Source organism: Ziziphus jujuba, chromosome 7 (assembly GCF_031755915.1).
Source record: "Ziziphus jujuba cultivar Dongzao chromosome 7, ASM3175591v1".
Lineage (NCBI taxonomy): Eukaryota > Viridiplantae > Streptophyta > Magnoliopsida > Rosales > Rhamnaceae > Ziziphus > Ziziphus jujuba.
In genome coordinates this window covers 17,080,759-17,100,554 of record NC_083385.1, presented here as the reverse complement: position 1 = coordinate 17,100,554, position 19,796 = coordinate 17,080,759, and the positions used below count along the sequence as shown (strand labels likewise).

Sequence of the window (19,796 nt, the reverse complement as noted above, 5' to 3'; positions counted from 1 at the left end):
ATTGAGATCCCACATCGGTTAGAAAGGGGAACGAAGCATGCCTTATAAGGGTGTGAATACCTTTCCCTTGTGACATGTAGAAAACCGTGAGGGGTAGGATTGGGCTCATCACCTAGCTTCCAAAGCAGACAGTATCATAGTTGGGCCTGGAAGGCCTGGGCCAATGGGACTGGCAGGTGAAGGGGTGGGATTTCTAACCACTGTGACACATTTTAAACCCATGCGGGCGGTGTCCAAAGCGGACAATATCACATGCGAGTGGATTGGGCTATTACACAAGTTATGGGAAAAGATAATAATGGTCGAGTTAGAATGTATGGGTTTGGTGTTTGCCTAACTGATGTATGGAAAGATACATCTAGCTCAAAATCATACCAAACTACCATTAGGGCATTACAAAATGAAGTAACTAATTTAAAATTTCAACTTCAAAATCTAAAGCGATTTGTTCACGTGGCGGTGCAAATGTTCCAAATGATTCTGCTAATAAATCTTTACCGATATTAATTTACTTTTATTTTATTTATGTAATAGTTTTTTATGTTTGATTCAAAAAATGTATATGTTAATTTGTATACTAAATTATTTAATTTTCATACAGGCTTCTAATGCTAAGATACTTCATACTTCATATGTCCTAACTATCACCATTAAATCATCTTTCTGCTGAGGTAATAATCAATATTATTTAAATTTGAGCAATAAATTTTCAATTGTTTTATGAAATTATATGATCTTTGATTGTAGATTGGTGATAAAGTATTGTTGAGAAATCTATTTAATGAAACAAAAAATGTTGCCATTAGAGTGCTAGCTAATAAGGATCCATCAACTTGCTACATTTCGTCTTTACATTCTATGACCATCCGATCTGCAATCTTCTTCATCTTCTTGCAATATGCATATGACAACTAGACCTGGCAATTTAGGTCATGACACGGTGACACGACTCGAAAATGACACGGAATAAATGGGTTTGGGTTTATTATAAATGGGTTCGGGTCATAATCGGGTCAACCCGTTTAACACGATTATTAATCGTGTCATTTTCGGGTTGACCTGTTCAACTCGAAATTGACCCGTTACGATCCATTTATTAAACGGGTCAGTTTCAACCCGACACGATTATACACCTATTACAACCCATTTAAATTTAATATTAAATTAATATTTTATTACTAATATAATATTTAATAATTAAAAAATATTAGAAATTAAAAATTTTATACAAATAATTTTCTACTATTAATTTTTTAAAAACAAAAAATATATTTTTAATAAAACAAAAAAAAAAAAAAATTCAGATCTAAAACTCAAAAGTCGAGAGTCAAGCCCTATTTTCAATTTTGCATCTTATTCTCCAGCACACAACGCAGCCACCACAGACCACACCAGCCAGCCCCATCTCCAATCTCCATCAGCCATCAAAGCCTCTTTCCTCTACCTCCTGCTTCTTCTCTAAGAACAAAGGAGAACAGTGAGTCGTTTGAGAGTTGAACTGTTGAAGCAACTGACAGTTGAAAGAACAAAGGAGAACGATTTGGGTTCGGCATTACAGGGTCTTTGAGAGTTCTCTGCAGATTCTTGACGAACGGTGAGTCGTGCTAAACTTTCAAATTTAGTTCTCTGCATATTCTCTTTTGTCACTTTCAATTCATTTTGTACTGATATATTTGGTTGTATCTGAATCTTGGTCGACGCTGCAACTGCTATCTCTTTTATTTGACAAAAATTCCATTCCTTCAGACATCCCCGGTATACAAGTTGTCAGAAACTTTATCTTTTCCCCACTAATGATTAAAAAGCATCTCAGCACATGACATTTAAAAGTAAAAATAACAAATTAAACATACATATATATATATATATATATAAATATATATATATATATATATATATATATATATATATATATATAAAAGAAAGAAAGACTCTTCCAATAGAATTTGCACATGCACCTGATGTGAAAAATAATGCCTAATACCACTACTACTCGTGCTACTCCATTCTTTATCTCTTTCTTTTCCCTCTTTCTTTTTGGGGTAGGAGATTAATTTGGTTTCTAGTTTTTCAAGAAATTATTTTACAGTGACCCACTTGGGGATGAAGAGTTTTAAGGATGTAAATTTTTTTTTGGCTGCTTTAACATGTGTATGAAAAGGGCAAAAAGAAAAGGGGTACCTATTTGGTTTGACCAATTACGTTCTTTTGGCTGAAAAAAAAAATGATTAATAAGAATTGGACAGCATGAAGCAATAATTAGATTGCCGCTAAAAAGGTAAATAATTACATCTTCTTCAATTAATTGGTATTAATCTTATAAATTTGCTCTATATATTTGTGGTTCTAAATGGACAGATATGGTTTTTAGATAATTTTCTTTTCCTTACTCTCCAATTAATTAATGTTACTTTTACATATTTATTCTTAATATTTGTGGTTATAAAATGAATGTAATATAATTTTTTTGGTCTTTTTATTTAATCTATCTCCTATATATGTAAATGCTTATGTTAGAGTTGGTATTTATCAAGAAACAATTTGTTAATGCTCTCGATCCTCTTCATTTTTGTGGTATTTCTCATTTTCTCTTGCTTCATTTTTATTTTGTAGTTTAGAATACATTTTATATTGTATTTTACTTCATATGCTTGAGTAGTGTATAGATTAAAAAGGAAAGAATTAGACAAATTTTAAATTTAAAAAATGTTGATGACTCAAATAAGAAATGACAATGCATATTAGCTAAATTGTCATTGTTGGAACTTGGAAGTACTAATTTGGAAGATTGCATAGATATTTAGCCATCTTGTACCTCTTATAGCTTGGGAAATGAAAAAAACTATATATGTGCATATGTGTGAATATATTTTGCTTTGTGATTTGGAAACAAAAAATTATATGCATGTTTATTATAAGGTTGTTATAATATTTTATTTTAATATATAATTTTTTTTGGTTTGAAAACATGTAGATAAACATGGATGGACTTCAAATAAATCTTGAATCAAGTAGCTTTGAAATGCCTATTAATTTAGAAGATGTTGCAAGTCCTATGGAGGGAGTCACAAGTGGGCATAAAGTGAAACCCAAGAGAAAACTCACTTCAAAGGTTTGGTCTTACTTTGATGTGCTTCCTTTGGATGTTGATGGTAAGCAAAAATGTAAATGTAAAGATTGTGGTACCATTTATCTTTGTGATAGTAAATATGGAACGGGAAATTTGGTGCGTCATTTGAAAAATTGTGTGAAAAGAGACACTCGTGATATTGGTCAATTATTGATATCTCAAGATAGAGGGACTATCTCATTGAATGCATCTAAATTTAACTTTGAGCATTTTCGAGAATTGGTAACTTCGGCCATAATCATGCATGATTTGCCTTTCCAATTTGTTGAGTATGAGGGAATTAGAACCATATTTCAATATTTACATCCTGATATACAACTTGTTTCTAGAAATACTGCTAAGTTGGATGTTCTTAAAATGCATTTGAAGGAAAAATGTAGGATAAAATGCATGTTGGATGCAACTCCTGGTAGAATTTGTTTGACTTCTGATTTATGGACTTCTGCAACTACTGATGGATATATATGTCTTACTTGCCATTTCATTGACAAAGAGTGGATCTTGCAAAAGAGAGTGTTAAATTTCTGTTATATGCCACCTCCACATACCGGTATAGCATTGGCAGAAAAACTATACTCTTTGTTGTGTGAATGGGGAATTGAGACAAAGTTATTTTCTTTAACTTTGGATAATGCTTCTGCCAATGATGTCTCTGTTGATATGTTAGTTACTCAATTGCAATTAAAGGGGGCTGTAGTTTGTGATGGTGATTTTTTTCATCTTAGATGTTGTGCTCATATCATTAATTTGGTAGTACAAGATGGGTTGAAAGATATTGATAATGTTGTTCATAAGATTCGGGAAAGTATTAAATATGTAAGAGGGTCACAAGTAAGAAAACAGAAGTTTTTAGAATGTGTTAAATTGTTGTCAATGGACTCTAAGAGAGGTTTGAGGCAAGATGTGCCTACTAGATGGAACTCTACATATTTAATGCTTGAAAGTGCATTGTACTATCGACGTGCCTTTTGTCATTTGGAGCTAACTGATTCAAATTATAAAAGTTGTCCTTCTAGTCATGAGTGGGAGAAGATTGAAAAGATAAGTAGATTCTTGGGTTTGTTTTATGATATCACTTGCATATTTTCGGGCACTAAATATCCTACTTCAAATTTGTACTTTTCCTCGGTTTTCTTTTGTTATGTTACATTGAAGGAAAATATTGAAAGTGAGGATGATTACTTGAGAACCATGGCTAATCAAATGCTTAAAAAATTTGAGAAGTATTGGTCATAATTTAGTTTGATATTAGCCATTGCAGTGGTTGTGGATCCTCGATATAAGCTTCAATTGGTAGATTGGTGTTATAGAAAAATTTATGGAGCAAGTGGTTCTAGTGAGTTTATACGTGTGAAGAGCAAATTATTTTCAATATTTAAGGAGTATGTTCAAAAAAGATCTTTGACATCTTCTACACATTCTTTGGAGAAAGAAAAGAGTAACACATCTTGTGGTGTTGGAGAAGATGTCATTTCTTTTAGAAAGACAGCTAGTTCCATTTTGAAAGTAAATAACTCTTAAATTTTTTATTAATTTTAATTGTTTGTATTTGTGTTATTTAGTGATTATTTATAATTTTTTGAAAAATAATCTTATTGAAATTTTTATTTTCTAACATTGTAGGAATTTAATATTTGTGAAATTGAAGAGTTAGGTGCCAATACACAAAAATCACAATTGGAGCTTTATTTAGAGGAGCCAAGGATGGCTACTGAAATTGAATTGAATGTGCTTGATTATTGGAAAGCAAATCAGTTTCGTTATCCTGAAGTTGCTTCAATGGCTCGTGATCTATTGAGTATCCTATATCCACCGTTGCTTCTGAATCTGCTTTTAGCATTGGTGGACGAGTATTAGATCAATTTCGTAGTTCATTAAAGCCTAGCACTGTTGAAGCGATAGTTTGTACAAGAGATTGGTTATTTGGGCAAAGAGGTAATTATTTTTATTAATGTTTTCTTTATTTCATTTGCATATATTAATAATTTTTTTGTTTCACTAATTTATTTTATTAATGATTTTTTTGTTTCACTAATTTATGGAATGCAAGAAAAATTTGAAGCACAACTTGAGGATCTTACTGAAGATGTTTTGAGCTGTGATATCAATAAAGAAGAATCTTCAAGTCAATGCTCTAATTATGCTAATACTCAAGCATAAGGTAATATCAATGTTAAAATTTATTTAATTTATTTTATTTTATTTTAACATTTTAACTTTTGTATTATATTTAATTGATTTTTTATTTATTTATTTTGATATTATGATCCCAGGCTGGATTGTTGAGCACCAAAAATCGACATATTTGGTTTGGAATTTGGACATCGATAAATAAATTTGGAGCATAATGATAGTTATGTCCTTTTTCCTTTGGTTTTATATGTATTATGATAACAATTTGATACCATTTATTTTATTTTGTATTGGTGTTTTACTATTATTAGGACATTAAATTTTATGTTGGTGTATTAAATTTGTCTTTTTTAGCACATATTAAGACTTATGTATTGTGAATTATAATTTTTGGCATTTTAAATAAGTTATTTTAATAAATAGGTTAGTTTTCGGGTTAATAGGTTAATTTTCGGGTTAACGGGTTAATCGATTAGTTTTCGGGTTAATAGGTCAATTTTCGAGTTAACGGGTTAATAGGTTAATTTTCGGGTTAATAGGTCAATTTCAGGTTAACGGGTTAATAGATCAACACGACCCGTTAAAATAATCGTGTTAAACGGGTCGTGTCGTGTTGACCTGTTTATAAACAGGTCGGGTTAGTGTTTTGGATACCTGACACGATTAATAAATGGGTCGTGTTCGGGTTAGGCATTTTTGACACGATTATTAAACGGGTTGACACGAACACGACCCACGAACCCGAATTGCCAGGTATAATGACAACCTCTCATTCTATTACTATTGTGAAGTAGCTAAGGATCCAATTTATAGGCTTACACGTTGAAATAAAAAATTGAAAATAATTGTATATCATGGTGAAACGTTATCATAACCATAATTAATACTTCAAGGGTAAATTTCACTTTAACCTTTTTTTCATTTAATTTAATTTTTTTTGCATAAATACATTTTTATTTTAGAGATTTTCATAATAACCCTTATTTTAATTTAACTCCTTTTGATAGTTAAATTTTAGTCGAGTGGTTCCAACTTTTTAATGATATTTTCATATGCCAATTTATCCATTAGTAAAAACTCAATAAAATTTTTAAATAAAATAAAAAAAAATTATACACTTCATTAGTAATGCCCTAATTTTGATAAAATTCAAGAAGGCGAAAAGCAAAGAAAAGCCTAATCAGAAAGGGAAAAGGAAACAAAACTTCAAATGGACTCTTAGCCCTTCTTCTACTGAATATATCATTATGTGCTCTTTTTATGCTCTTTCTATGGTGGATGTGATCGCTGACTACAAAATAATAATAATAATAATAAATAAATAAATAACTGTGCATGCCCTCCATATCCAACTTAAAAAAGTATCATTCATTAGGAATTTAGGATCATAAAGAAAAGAAAAAATAAATTTATAATAAAAAAAGAAACTAAAAGTAATTTTGGCTTTGGGACTAAAATTTGAAATACGATAGAAATAGTAAAAAGAAATTATATTTTTTGATCACCATGGCATGTAAATGCTTAGAGTTTGTAATTGTGATGCGAATTTTAATGAACATTGATGAATCCAACATCAAATCAAATGAACTTTCAGACGAATCATATGCGTTGATCCATAAGATCACCCATGATAAATGTGTAATTTATGCTGTAAATAATCTCAAAATCCCAAAACTCTGTAATTGGAATGAATCACATTCACTTGTCTTCCCATCCGCAATAAATCTGTGTATATAAATTTTTGGCTTATAATCTGCATGTAGAAAAATTGCTACAGATTGAGGAATCAGATCAAATCTACAATATATGCATATTATACAAATTGAAATATCATTCTATTACAATAATATTCTAATTTGATTAGAACCTATAACTTTAAAAATTCATCATCAATATAAATCAATGGATATGCTACTATAGAACAATACTACAGATATCAAATTTTTTTATTAAAATTTTAATAATTAATTATGTAGCAGTTTCTTAATTATATTAAATTGATATTATTCTATATTTATAAGAAGATAAACCACTTAAAATATATCAAATCATGAATAACAAAATTTGGTCGCTTCAGATTTATCCGCTAATATATGTATTTTACTACTAACATTTCTCTGCTTCATACATTAGGGAAATTGCATGTGCATGGAAGCCTATGTGCGACACCATGTACTGGAAGATTACTATTATCCTAAAAAATGCAGTGGAAGATTAGCAGCTATATAGTATTTCTTGGCCTTAAAAATGATGTTAGTACTTGATCTTGTAAAATGATATTGGCTAGGATTGTGATGGATTTGAACTCTCCATTAGGGTAATAGTCTCGAAGGATATATTTAACTTTAGCTCCTTCAGCAAATGGTAACAACCACGAATTAAAAAAAAAAAAGAAAAAAAAAAGAGTAGTTATGTCAATCGGTTCGGTTCTGTTGAAATTAAGTTTGCATAAGATTATGTGATTGCTATTTTTATTTTTATTTTGGGACGAAATGTGATTAATAATGTTGGATGAGATTGGTTTTTTCCTTTTTTTTTTTTCCCTCTAAAATGGTTGTGATCTATTAAATTGCATAAGAATATCTCCGTTTTATTGCAAATGTATATGTTGATTGGATGTAGAAGTATATTCTCAGCCCAAAAAAAGAAAAAAGGAAAAAAGATAAAGTATGTATAAAAAGATTAATTAGGATTTTACTAGATATATAAGAACCTGTTCTTTTTTTTATTATTATTATTTTATTTGGGATGAAAAAGATCCAAATGCATGATCATTTTGTGAGAAAATAGTAAGTTTGCTAAGTGTATATGGGATCCTGTTCGATTGATGGTAAAGTTTCGAAAGAAACGGTTTCCATATAAATTAGTTTTTCAAGATTTAATCGAAGAATCAATTTCCTTTTATACTGTATAGTTAGTGATTAAAAAAAAAATAACCAATTTAAATATAATTAAAAATATGTGTTAGAAATAAGGATAAAATTATTATAAAAAAAATAGATATATTAAAAATAATGCTGTATATATTAAAATATTTACTTTATCAAATAATAAGTATCAATATATTAATGGTTGATATATATATATATATAATCTTAATATTGATAAATAAATTATCAAATAAATAAAATAAATTAATTACTTAAATATTATTACTTTATCCACCGCATAAATTTAATAAATATTTTAATAATTTTGACCTTATTAATATATTAAACTAAATTTAATTTATAAATAGAAAATAGCTTTCTACTTCTAAAACCTGGTTTTGACTTTTGATTGCTGGTAAAATTTGATAAAAACCAAATAGACCCGGATCATATTCTATTTGAATAATATTTATCTTGAAAGATACGCCCTCTAGCTGTATAAATGTCCCCATAAATCACTGCTTCCAACGTATGTTTAATATGATAGGCCAAAACAGTACTATATATATGATTCTTTGTACGATATAAACGATTCCTATGTAAACGCATTTAAAATCGATATTTTTTGAATAAAAATATCGATTTTACTGTATACTGTACATATCAAAACTGACATTTTCATTCAAAAAATACCAATTTTAGTACGGACCATTCACACAATAAAATTCTCCCTATATATACATATACATATAATTGTATATATGAAACACTACCATCCAAAGCGGACCCTCAAAGCTTCCAAACTGAACCATAGTTTCGTTGATAAATCGCACCGTTTGAAGCTCCAAACAACGCTCATCATTCCTGTAAGTCCTTCAGGCTTTTTCCTTATTATTCACTCTGAACATGTTGAACACTTGTTTAAAATTGAATTTTTTTTATTTTTATTTTTATCATTTTAAATTTTTTTGTTGATAGAATGGTTTTAACTCATCCCTTGAATTGACAATCAACTATTGAGATTCAAAGTCGAGCGTAAACAAGTACGGAAAAGAAACAAGCAGAGGATTCATATTTTACAGTTCGAAGCTTCAAATAAAAAAAAATAAAAAAAAAATAATAATAAAAAAAGGAAAAGGTTGAAAGTCTTGCTAGATTAATCATCTAAAGTAAATAATATTACAAGGTTTTATCTAACTAACTTGAGACTGATAAAGGGGTAAGTTGGAAATTTTTCCTAAATAATGAGAGAAATTATCTTCTTTAACACCCCCAATCCCTATAATTGAGGAATTTTTTAAAGAGACCTTTTGCATATTTAAGTCCTGGGTTTCCATTCATACCAAGAATTAACACCATAGGACTTGATCAAAACAGCTGCCAAAAGCCAAGGACCTCTCAGCAGGCAGTTCTTACCAGAAAGCTTTGCCATTCACGCAAGTTACTAACAGGCACACTGTTTTGTTCCCTAATTAAAGGGTTTTGTTCCACAACCCTACCAAGATATATCAGCAGGTCATCAAATATAATTCAAATACCTCAATAAACTTCAGTTCTAAATCCATGTAAGATAGCTCCAACAAATGTTGCAGATTCTCTAGTAATTTTAACAAAATTTGTCAAGTACACCCCACAAAAGGAGGGAAGTTAAACATAAGATCATTGTTACAAACCAGCTTAACAGAGAAATCGGTGTCAAAAACCCATACCAAATGACTTGGATCGAGATTTGTTCTTGCTTTGCAACTTCATTAGGTTTGCATGTTCTTCCTCCTCTTCCAGCTTTTTCCTCCTTGCAGCCTCTTCTTTCTGTCTCTGGATCAACTCCAATTCTCGATGGCGTTCCTCCTCTTTCCTCTGCTGCTCTAAAGCTTCTCTTCTCTGAGCCTCTTCCACTCTCCTCCTATTCTCTTCTAGCATCTTATCAAGCTCTTCTCTCTCTTTTCGTGCTTGTTCCTAAGGACAATTATATGATTATATGAAATTTTAAGGGATGGGATGAGACGATATGCAGCCAAATAATAACCAAAAATTAATAATTGTGGCTAATTCAAATCACACATGAAAAGGGGGAGAAAATTTTTAAGAGAGATATCAATGACAAAGATAACCATGATGAAAGTGATAGTCCTTTACATGCTTGAGTCCTTGAAAGAGTCCTGCAAAAGTTTCATACAACAAACAATATTGGCATGCCTAATCACAAGTACTGCAGATTAGAAGGGTTTCAATTTAGTGATTGTCAACTTCAGTAGTCATAATATTTGACACCTTCCTGTCTTGATTGTGTTAGTTAATAAATTATTCACAAACTTTTTCTCTTTTAAGCAAGTCCAACGACCCCCCATAATAAGAACATAGGGCATGATAAACATGATTTTACCACGTTGAACCAATTTAATCTTTTATGTTACTCTTCCATCATAGGGCCCTGACACATTACCCATCAGATAGGTAGCCAACTAGCAACCAACAAATATTCCTTAAAACAGCACATTTTTTTCACTCATAGAGGAAAACCATTTCTTAATCAAAATGTTCCAAGTGCTGCAGCATATAGGAAAAGAGATAAAGAACTGGACTTATTTCAGGATGCTTACTTCTTTTTGTCTTGCTTCAATAAGGGCAGCTTCCTTTTCTTTCTCAAGTTGAGCAACAACATCATCAAACAATTTCTTTCTACCTTCTTCTATTCTCCTCTCTATTTCTATTTTAACTTCCTCAGAATTCAGCCTCTCCTCAACGTTTTTACGAATTGCTTCCTCTATTCTCATTGCAGTCTCTTCTTCTAGTCGTTTCAGTTCTGCCTCCTGTTGAGGCCTGATAGCAAGTGGAAAGTCAAGCAGGGGAATGACCATAGGGGATCAAGATTCTATAATTTCTCACATGTTTGTATACCGCGTTATATAGAACTTAAGCACATCATCACTTTCAAGACAAGTACTCTGATAGAACAAATACTTAATTGAAGTATGATAAAAATTACAACACTAATTGATTTCTTAATGGTCATAATAGCTGAAGTACAGGTCATGTCTTTGGCTAGTATAGCTATTTAATAATTCTCTCCAACTCCAATGCTTTACAGTCAGATACAACAATCTGTTGGGTTTTTAAAAAGGTTCTACTGAAAGGAAAGATACTTAAAAACACCAGAATTCAATATCTGCAAGAGACAATTTCTCAAAATAATAATCATTCATGAAGTGATGCACCATATGGGAACACAGGAGGCTCTTGCTTAAGGACCGAAATTTTATACATATGATTATGTTTCAATGTCCCAAAATTGTGATCCTCTACTTCTTTTTCTAGTTCCCTTATAACTCTAAGTTGTGGCTTCTATTTTTCTTATCATTGACATAAAAGAGTACTTTATTTTTCTTATATTCCCACGATTTTTTAATCATGTGTTCAGCTAGTGACTTCTTTTTTAGGTAGACTTGCATTTTAGTACTTGTTCAGTGATGTCCTCAGCTCTAAAGCTTTAGTGCTTCCAAATTCAGTGGACATATCCTATAAGAATAAGGATGTGGCTTTAAAAATCACTACTTTGCTTTCGGTTTTGGGATTTTCCAGTAAAGGGATTTAATTGAAAAGATAACGACCATCCAACCAGATACTATATATTGATTTTACCCCCAAACATGGAAAGAGGAAACTATATTATTGAAGCAGCTCAATTTCCATCTATAGTAAGTCGTGCAAAAGGCAAGAATACCTTGGATTACAACATATAACCAAAACAAATGCAAAAGTTAACATGTGAGATCTTAGGAAAACTTAGAAGTATTGATAAAGTCACCTCTTCTTCTCCTCCTCCTCCTCCTTCCGAACTTTATCGGTTGCATTTTTGCGTTCATTTAATGCTAGACTTGGACTACGTGATTTTGGTAATGAAGACTGTGAAGTACTCCTACTTCTTTGTCTTCTATGACGCCTAGGCGAGTGACTTCTACTTCGGCTTCGGCGCCGTCGTGGCGAACTAGAATGACTTCTTCGCCTGCATAATATACAAAGTTATTTTACATATAAGAAAATTCCTATTCCCAAATCTTTCAAAATGTGTTTCCTTCATGACCAGACTACTTACAAGGTATGTCACACATATCAACGCCTACTCATTTGTGAAATTGACATTCAAATAATTCTGCCAAATGGTAATGTTATGAGTAAAATAACTACAATATTTTAACCTTAAAAACCCAAAAAAATAGTAACATAAGTTGAAAAATCTAAGAAACCTATATATTTTGAATTGGGACAAAAGCAGGGAACACATTATAAGCAATCACAAGACACACCCAAAAGTCCAATCACCAAAACCATTTAAAAAAAGAAAACAAAAAATCAAAATGGACATTCAAAAACTACCCAGTAACACCCATATAAAGAAGCCAACTCAATAATAATATTCAAATTAAGTGAAAGCATGGAAATTCAAAGCTCCAATTAACAACCCAGAAAGCAATAATATCAAGGAAAATGGACAGAAAAACATAAATATAAAATATACATATATATATATATATATTGAAATTAGAAGCAAAAGGAAACCTGGAACGAGAAACAGTGTAGGGAGAGCGGCTTCGGCTCCGGTCCCTTCTGCTTCTTCTCCTACTTCTGCTGTAGGATGGCGAACGCGATACGCTTCGACCCATGTTTATGTTTCCCTTTCTGTAAATCAAAATAGAGAGAGAGAGAGAGAGAGAGAGAGAGCTCCAATTGATCTTAACCCATTTCAAAAATCCTATTATCTCCTCCGCCTAAACCATGCCATTAATTTCTTCTCCCTTCCTATTTCTGTTTCAGCTATGGAGAAGTGGGTTGGGTCTTGCTAGTTTTTTATTTTTATTTTTGATTCCATATATATCTATATGTATGAGAATTTTGATTGCCGTTCGCAATTTTTTTTTTAAGTGAAATTGTTGAGTCTTGAGCGTTTCAGAAACCCTATATCTTAGCGTGAGACTGACTAATAAAAAATTGAAATGGAGTTGGATACATTCTCAAATGTTTGATTAAAATTTAGGGTTAAATAAATTTCACTTTGGCCTCTTATATATTGAAATTTGTGCACAAATGCATTTCTATTTTTACAAAAAAAAATCAGCACAGTGTATTTATATTCCATTTTTGTTTTTTTAGCCTTTTACATTTCATTTTTATTCAACTCTAGTCTTTTTAATCGTCAATTTATTAGCCAACTAATAAATTTGAGTTTTTTTTTTTAATTTTTATTACAACTTATATATTTACTTTTTTATTTTTTATTTTTTTTTGGCAAAAGACTCACATATTTGAGTTGATATGACACTTTTAACATGTTTACTTATTTATATATACAAATAATCCTTTCATAATTCTATTATTCTATTTTTTTTTTATTTTAGTTTTCAAATAACAATTATAATTTTATTTTATAAGTTTTTTTAGACAAAATCAAAACATCTCATATAGCTACATCAAAACATAAACAAAATCTTAGAATATAAATGATATGTACAACACCAACCTTAAAATACAAATAATATGTACAAAACCAGTTAAGAGAAAGGTAGAAAAATGAAATAGGGATTTCATTCAACCCAATTGATATCCAAATGTTTTAATTTTGAGAGCCATTTTTGTGTATCTTGACATACATAAGGATTGGATTTGGTCCTACTTTTATCGTCTAGATCATGATGACTTGCTGCTAAATAATCGATTTTCTTCTCTCTGGACAGGTATGCTTGTCTATTTTGGCGCCTCAACTTGAGTGATAGAAGACGTGAAACTTCATGGAGGCCTCCCCATTTCTCCAATGCACGAGCAATGTCATACCGACCTGTAAAAGTTTCAAGTGAATTTTGCCGAGAAACTCAATACAAATCAAAGTCTTCATCATATTTAATGAAAAAGTTAGTTTCTCAGCTTACAAAGAACATATGCAAAAGCTTTCCACAATTATGGAAACAACGATAAGAAAAGTGGGAATGATGATGATATTCTTTACCTGCACGCTCAAATGACTTTCTACTGGGCATAAATGTTGGATCCATTCCCCAACTTCTTTGAAATCGACTTATCTATAACATAAAATGAAAATTTATTTAAGACAAAAAAAAATTAAACATATAAATAGAATAAGTAAATGCATAAGATAGATAACTTAGTCATTTGGCAATTTTTACTCTTGACTATTTGGGAGCTGAAAGAATGGAATGGGGATCTATATGAACTAACATTTAGCTACTTAATAATCTATTATTGGTGAACAAGGTCTTTAATGGTCCTTTTGCCCCATAAATGGGTACTGATTGGATTTGAACTCATGATAATGCCCCCGAGTTGCTTAAACCCACATCTAGAACCACTCTAGCAAGCAAACATACCTCTTCCTGCAAATTTTCAAGGCTGTCCCAGAATCCCTTTGGTTTACGGTGTTTATAAGCAAGGGAGAGGTTCATCAATGATGCAATCCTTCTGAATCCACCCATACGTGTAATTGCCTTCTCAATATCTACCCGTCCATGCAAACGGAGTTGCTTTCTCATGGGCATAAATCCTTCCTGTCCATGTTCTTCAATGAATTTCAAAAGCTCCGCTTTAAGAATTTCAATATCCCTTTGCAAGCCAGGCACCCTCGGCCTTTGTCTAAATGAACCTTTTCCATTAGTATCCGGAACCTGCTCAGCTGGTGTACCATAATCATCATCACACTCAATGTCAGATGAAGCAGTTTCTTGCTCTATGTATATTTTTTCATCATCTGCTCCCGAAGAGTGAGCTACCTCACTCTTTTCAACAAAGTCTCGAATTGCACACAAATTTGAAGGAAGATCTTCATATATAACCTGTAATCTCACAACGATATATCAATACTACTTAGGAGAATGCACCTTTTAGCAAACAAGAAAAAGAATTATGTTGTCGGCTTTATGGTAACCAAGGTAAAATCAACAAATGAATTTTACTTTGGTAACATAGGATTTAACTGCAAAATGAAGAATACAGAAACAATTTCCACCTATTACCAAAAAAGGAATAAAAAAAGAAAATTAAAAAAATAATAATAATAATAAAACCACATGGGAAATACATTTGAAAGATAGTCTAGAGGTTTGTTCAAAAATTGATGCATAAACCATGCTGACGACAAAAAACACTTTAGAAAAAGAACAGAAAGCTAGGGGTCCCAACAATTTTAGATACACCAACCTCTTCCATAATAGCTTCAGAGAGAAATGTATCCTTGTGCATTTTTGACTCTACAGTGTACTTTAACAGTGTGTGGTGACTTCCTAGCTGCTCTAGTATCCATTTTCCTTCAAAGGAGTCAAAGTCACCTTCAACCTGTTCAAAACTAATCTCCTGTTCAAGATGTTCACATAAGTCCAGGACAACACGAGCGTGTAGTACCATATAAAGCAGGCCCTTACATCCTTCCTGCAAGTAATTTAAAGACCAATAAAATTACATCCAATAAATAGAAATTATTGATGATCTTAACTTTTACATCATTCACCAGCATGGGCAGTTAAAAAAAGTGCATTAATTAGTGAAGGTTGCACATTGACTGGTGACTGTGGCAGAGCCTCAATAGTGCACATGTTACTTTTGATGGTTGTAGATGGTGATGCAGTTTAGTATAAACAGTGTCTCCCTCAAATGATGACATGAACCTCAAACATTCTATAACCATTTTTCTTAACTTCTACGGGAACCTTATTTCTTGTTCCCCGAATATAGATGTTTTCCTCCATTTTGATTAGTAATTTATAGAATGATTAATTTGATGCTCGTCCTGTACTCAATTATAACATTTTCAATTAAAAAGGCAGCATCACAGAGAAATATAATCAGAACCGAGAAAGTGCAACATAGTAATGATCTCAACTTATTTAAACTTCCACCTAGTGTGATGTTAAAGTCTATGAACTCAATAACCCAAATATTGCAGAAAAAAAATTTTGATGATACAAACTAGGCATTTTCATCATAATTTTCAGCTAGTAGCCCACAATATATAGCATTTGGCATATTTAAAAAAAATATAGAGGTTTAATTTAATTACAGCATTAAATTTGACATCATAACTGTTGTTAATACAGCCACTGATTCATTTATAGATTTAATGAACTTCTCTGCCACTGCTTACTAGTATTAGGCCTGCATGTCCGCAACAAAGTAATATTGATACATCTATCTCCTGATTGTTCTAGTAAATAAAATGGGTAAACCTTCCTGTTGCCATAAGGCCTTGGGAATACGGTTGGACGGAGATCATGAGAAGCTTATCGAATTACCATGCTTTATTTTAGAATTTCATGTTAATTTTATTTTTATTAGTTTTCCCTGTTGGTTTAAGTAGTTTTCTTGTTGTCATTGGTTAGTTATAATCTTACATTAAATTTAAAGGACCGTCGCCTAGAGTATGGTCAACGAGTATATCTAATGCATAAGGAAAGCAGATTTTGTTGATCTCAACTTACAGTTAGTGACATCGTGCTTGTACCTGAAGAATTCGAACTTTGTTGTTCTCCCTTGATAATACCCTACTGATTGCTAAGTTTGGAACTATCCTGCATAAGAAATTTTGCGAATTAACAAAAAAGTGAAAATAAATGAAGAGAGATAAAACTGATTTAAAAATTAACTAAAGCAAAACTTATTTTGTAGTCTTTCTTCTTTATGGTTTCAGTGGCGTGATGTGATTGACCATTATGCCGGTAAAACTTCTTATCTTTAAAGTTCTGCATGTTTCCATTAAGAAGTATCTAGGTGCTCTGCTTAACCAGCCTAAAAATCTACATGCCTTCTATCTTCCGGTTTCATATTTCACCAAGATGGACTTAAAGAATTTCAGTGAGTTTATATAAATAACAAGGAGTTGGCCAGTGTAGAGAATTGTGCAAGTAAGAAACATTTATAAAATGCTTTGAAAAAGAGTGCATATTACTTACTCAGGAAGACTTTCATAAGCAGTCAAAACGTTCCACACTTCACGGACAGGAGCTTTTACTGTTATGCTAGCTACAACACATCGATGAACACCTCCATTTTCCTTCAGTAAAATATATTACATCAATAATTGCTATGAAAATATTAGCTATCAGTGGAACTGGAAAGCTAGATTAGAACAGTTTAGGATCAATCTAGTTACCAATAAACCATCAAATCTACGAAGATGAACCTCATCCACCATGCATTGCTTATCAAGCCTGCAAACTTTGCCGTAAACTCCCCATTTACTGTTAAACCCACTAGAAGATGGGGTTAATGGACCAAAACTAGAGATAGCCGAACCCTCTTTGAACACTTCAGATGACACATCATCATGTTCGCTCAACGCTCCATCTGCATTTGTATGGACTGAATTATCAACAACCTTGGATCTTCTACCTAGGGAATTTTCTGTGAATTCTATTTCCTGTTTCCCTTCAAGAGACCTTTCGGCTCTACAAGCTACAGCTTGAAGATTCACAGGAAGATCTGATCTGATAATTCTTTCCAAGAAAATTGCAGGAAAGTTAAATCTCGGTATCACATTGACTTCGTATGATAAAATAGTTGATGATGACCTGCAATGACCAGAGATGAGAGAAATATTAGAAGATAAATTGAATTGCTTAAACTATGCAAGTTATGAGTGCATATTTTTATTGATATACATAGTTTTTGGTCCATTTCCTTAATTTTTTTGGGATTGACAGTTCTTTAGCATATATATTTACAACATTATTTGTGTCATAATAAAGTATTGACAACAAAAAGGGAAAACATATATAAAATGCATGCATGAGAATATTATCTTAACAATAAAAGTAACAGCTCTAATGTATTAGTTGAAGAATGAAATATAACTTAATTCACGTTTAACAGGTTATTGTGTTTTGCACACACAATTCAATATGACACTAAAGAATATTTAGCATTATTTCAAATTGCATTTTGCTCCTGCAGTACAAGACTAAAATGCCATATGTTTGTGGGGTTGTTCAGTATCAAGAAGGTCAAAGCTGAAGATAATTCACATGGAAACTAATACCAGACTACAAAATCTTTAATTATTCAAAAAGTTTGTAACATAACTTCCTGCAGTTTGAAGGGAGAGCCTATTATGCTATTCAATGAGTCTGCTTGATTGCAACCTTCAGATTCCTAGCATGTCCGAATTTGAGCTTAGATAATCATCTTGTAAGGAAAACCATATATAGCACGTCCCCATTTGAAAATTTACATTGCAAACAATTCAATCACAGTATATCCACTTTAAAGATAAATGAATTTGAAATTAAGCTCTCCAGAATCATGTAATCTGCGTTTAAAGCTCGAATAAACATCCTACCTTGTCCCGCATTTTGTGGACCATTTCCCTTCAAATTTTTTAAAGTCTCCATCAACCATTGAAAACCGGAGTTCACGATCATAAGCCTGAAAATATACATGAAAAATTAAAGCAAGAAAACCACAAAAAAAAAAAAAAAGAACAATTCACTTTGAAAGCTGAAATTCAAAGTGAGAAACTTGGATTTGCATATCATAAATGCCAAAAAGAAAAAAAGAAAAAAAAAACAACTTGGCTACAAGAAATTAATCCTGATTTGCATCAACAAGCGGAGCAAAACAATAAAAAATAGATAATAACTTGAAAAAAAAATAAAAAAATTCTAAGATGATTACAGAATTGATAAATTGATGAAGGTCCAACACAACCCGAGCTTCAATATGCCAATACAATGCCCTCTGGAACCCTCTCTGCTCCAACCATATCCTTCCAGGATGCGGACATGGAATTCTCTTACTATCAATTTCCACACCAAATTAAAAATAAATAAATAAATAAATAAATTTCACCATTAGCCAACCACTAAATATACAAATTACAACATATACATTACCATAGAAAATAGGCTTTTTTTATTTTTATTATTGTTTTTATTTTTTAATTACCTGGAAACAAGATTAGGAACGAAATCTGCAAGCCTCTCGTAATCCGTGAGAGCGTTCCAAACCGATTCGATATCGGCATCCACCAACATTTCGGCCCTGATTCTTCGTTCCCTCCACGAAATCACCTCCACTTCGCAATGTACTTTTCCATCATCATCTTCTCCTTCTTCTTCTTCTTCTTCTTCTTCTTCTTCATCTTCTACTCGCTCTCTCTCTTTCTGGAAGAAACCGCTTTTACTTTCATATCCATTCGGAGATAAATGCTTGTCGTCGCGGTTCCATTTGGGTCCATCCACAGACGAAGAAAACACCATGCATTTGTAGTTTCGCGAAGCATGGCCTGTTTTGGTAATTTCTAAACCTCCATTAGGGTTTCTTGTGGACGTGAAGTTGGGAAAGAGAGTTCCGAAGTTGAAGTTGGAAGGTTTGCAGGTGATCATGGTGGTTTTGGGGAGAGAGACAGAGAGTATGTGTGTGTATTTTTGATGACTCTGTGAAATGACTGAGTCGGATGTGTTTTAAAAGGCTCAGTGGAAAGCGAGTGGACTCGGTCGTTAATTGGTGACCACAGGTTTTGAAATTTTGTCGTTTTAGGAGTAAAACGGGGATGGGTTCCAACGTCCAAACTGTCGTTTTGGGAGTTTGGGGTGTTTTGGTCATTTTATTTCGACAAATTTATGGTGGTGAGTGAGGACTTGCTTATAGAGGCTGTCAAGTGCGAACTC

General features: G+C 32.0%; 3 protein-coding genes across 3 annotated transcripts; 1 reads left to right on the top strand and 2 right to left on the bottom strand.

Moving 5' to 3' along the window:
• The first annotated feature begins 1,439 nt into the window (after nucleotides 1-1,439).
• LOC125423754 (uncharacterized) lies at nucleotides 1,440-5,065 on the top strand. The gene is made up of 3 exons (XM_060819108.1): nucleotides 1,440-1,594; nucleotides 2,975-3,112; nucleotides 4,754-5,065. The coding sequence occupies exons 2-3, from the start codon at nucleotides 2,981-2,983 to the stop codon at nucleotides 4,985-4,987; spliced, it is 366 nt and encodes a 121-aa protein (XP_060675091.1). The 5' UTR covers nucleotides 1,440-1,594; nucleotides 2,975-2,980; the 3' UTR covers nucleotides 4,988-5,065.
• Nucleotides 5,066-9,261: 4,196 nt separating this feature from the next.
• Nucleotides 9,262-13,160, bottom strand: LOC125423664 (uncharacterized protein At1g10890). Its single transcript, XM_048478453.2, has 5 exons — nucleotides 12,691-13,160; nucleotides 11,939-12,136; nucleotides 10,734-10,953; nucleotides 9,843-10,089; nucleotides 9,262-9,628 (listed from the first exon to the last, which is right to left on the bottom strand). The coding sequence occupies exons 1-5, from the start codon at nucleotides 12,792-12,794 to the stop codon at nucleotides 9,606-9,608; spliced, it is 792 nt and encodes a 263-aa protein (XP_048334410.2). The 5' UTR covers nucleotides 12,795-13,160; the 3' UTR covers nucleotides 9,262-9,605.
• A 440-nt stretch (nucleotides 13,161-13,600) lies between these two features.
• LOC107425344 (uncharacterized) lies at nucleotides 13,601-19,575 on the bottom strand. The gene is made up of 10 exons (XM_060818959.1): nucleotides 19,072-19,575; nucleotides 18,802-18,922; nucleotides 18,467-18,552; nucleotides 17,282-17,699; nucleotides 17,082-17,182; nucleotides 16,634-16,700; nucleotides 15,337-15,564; nucleotides 14,511-14,972; nucleotides 14,132-14,204; nucleotides 13,601-13,963 (listed from the first exon to the last, which is right to left on the bottom strand). Exons 1-10 carry the CDS (start codon nucleotides 19,509-19,511, stop codon nucleotides 13,713-13,715), a joined length of 2,247 nt encoding a protein of 748 aa, XP_060674942.1. The 5' UTR covers nucleotides 19,512-19,575; the 3' UTR covers nucleotides 13,601-13,712.
• Between the last annotated feature and the right edge of the window lie 221 nt (nucleotides 19,576-19,796).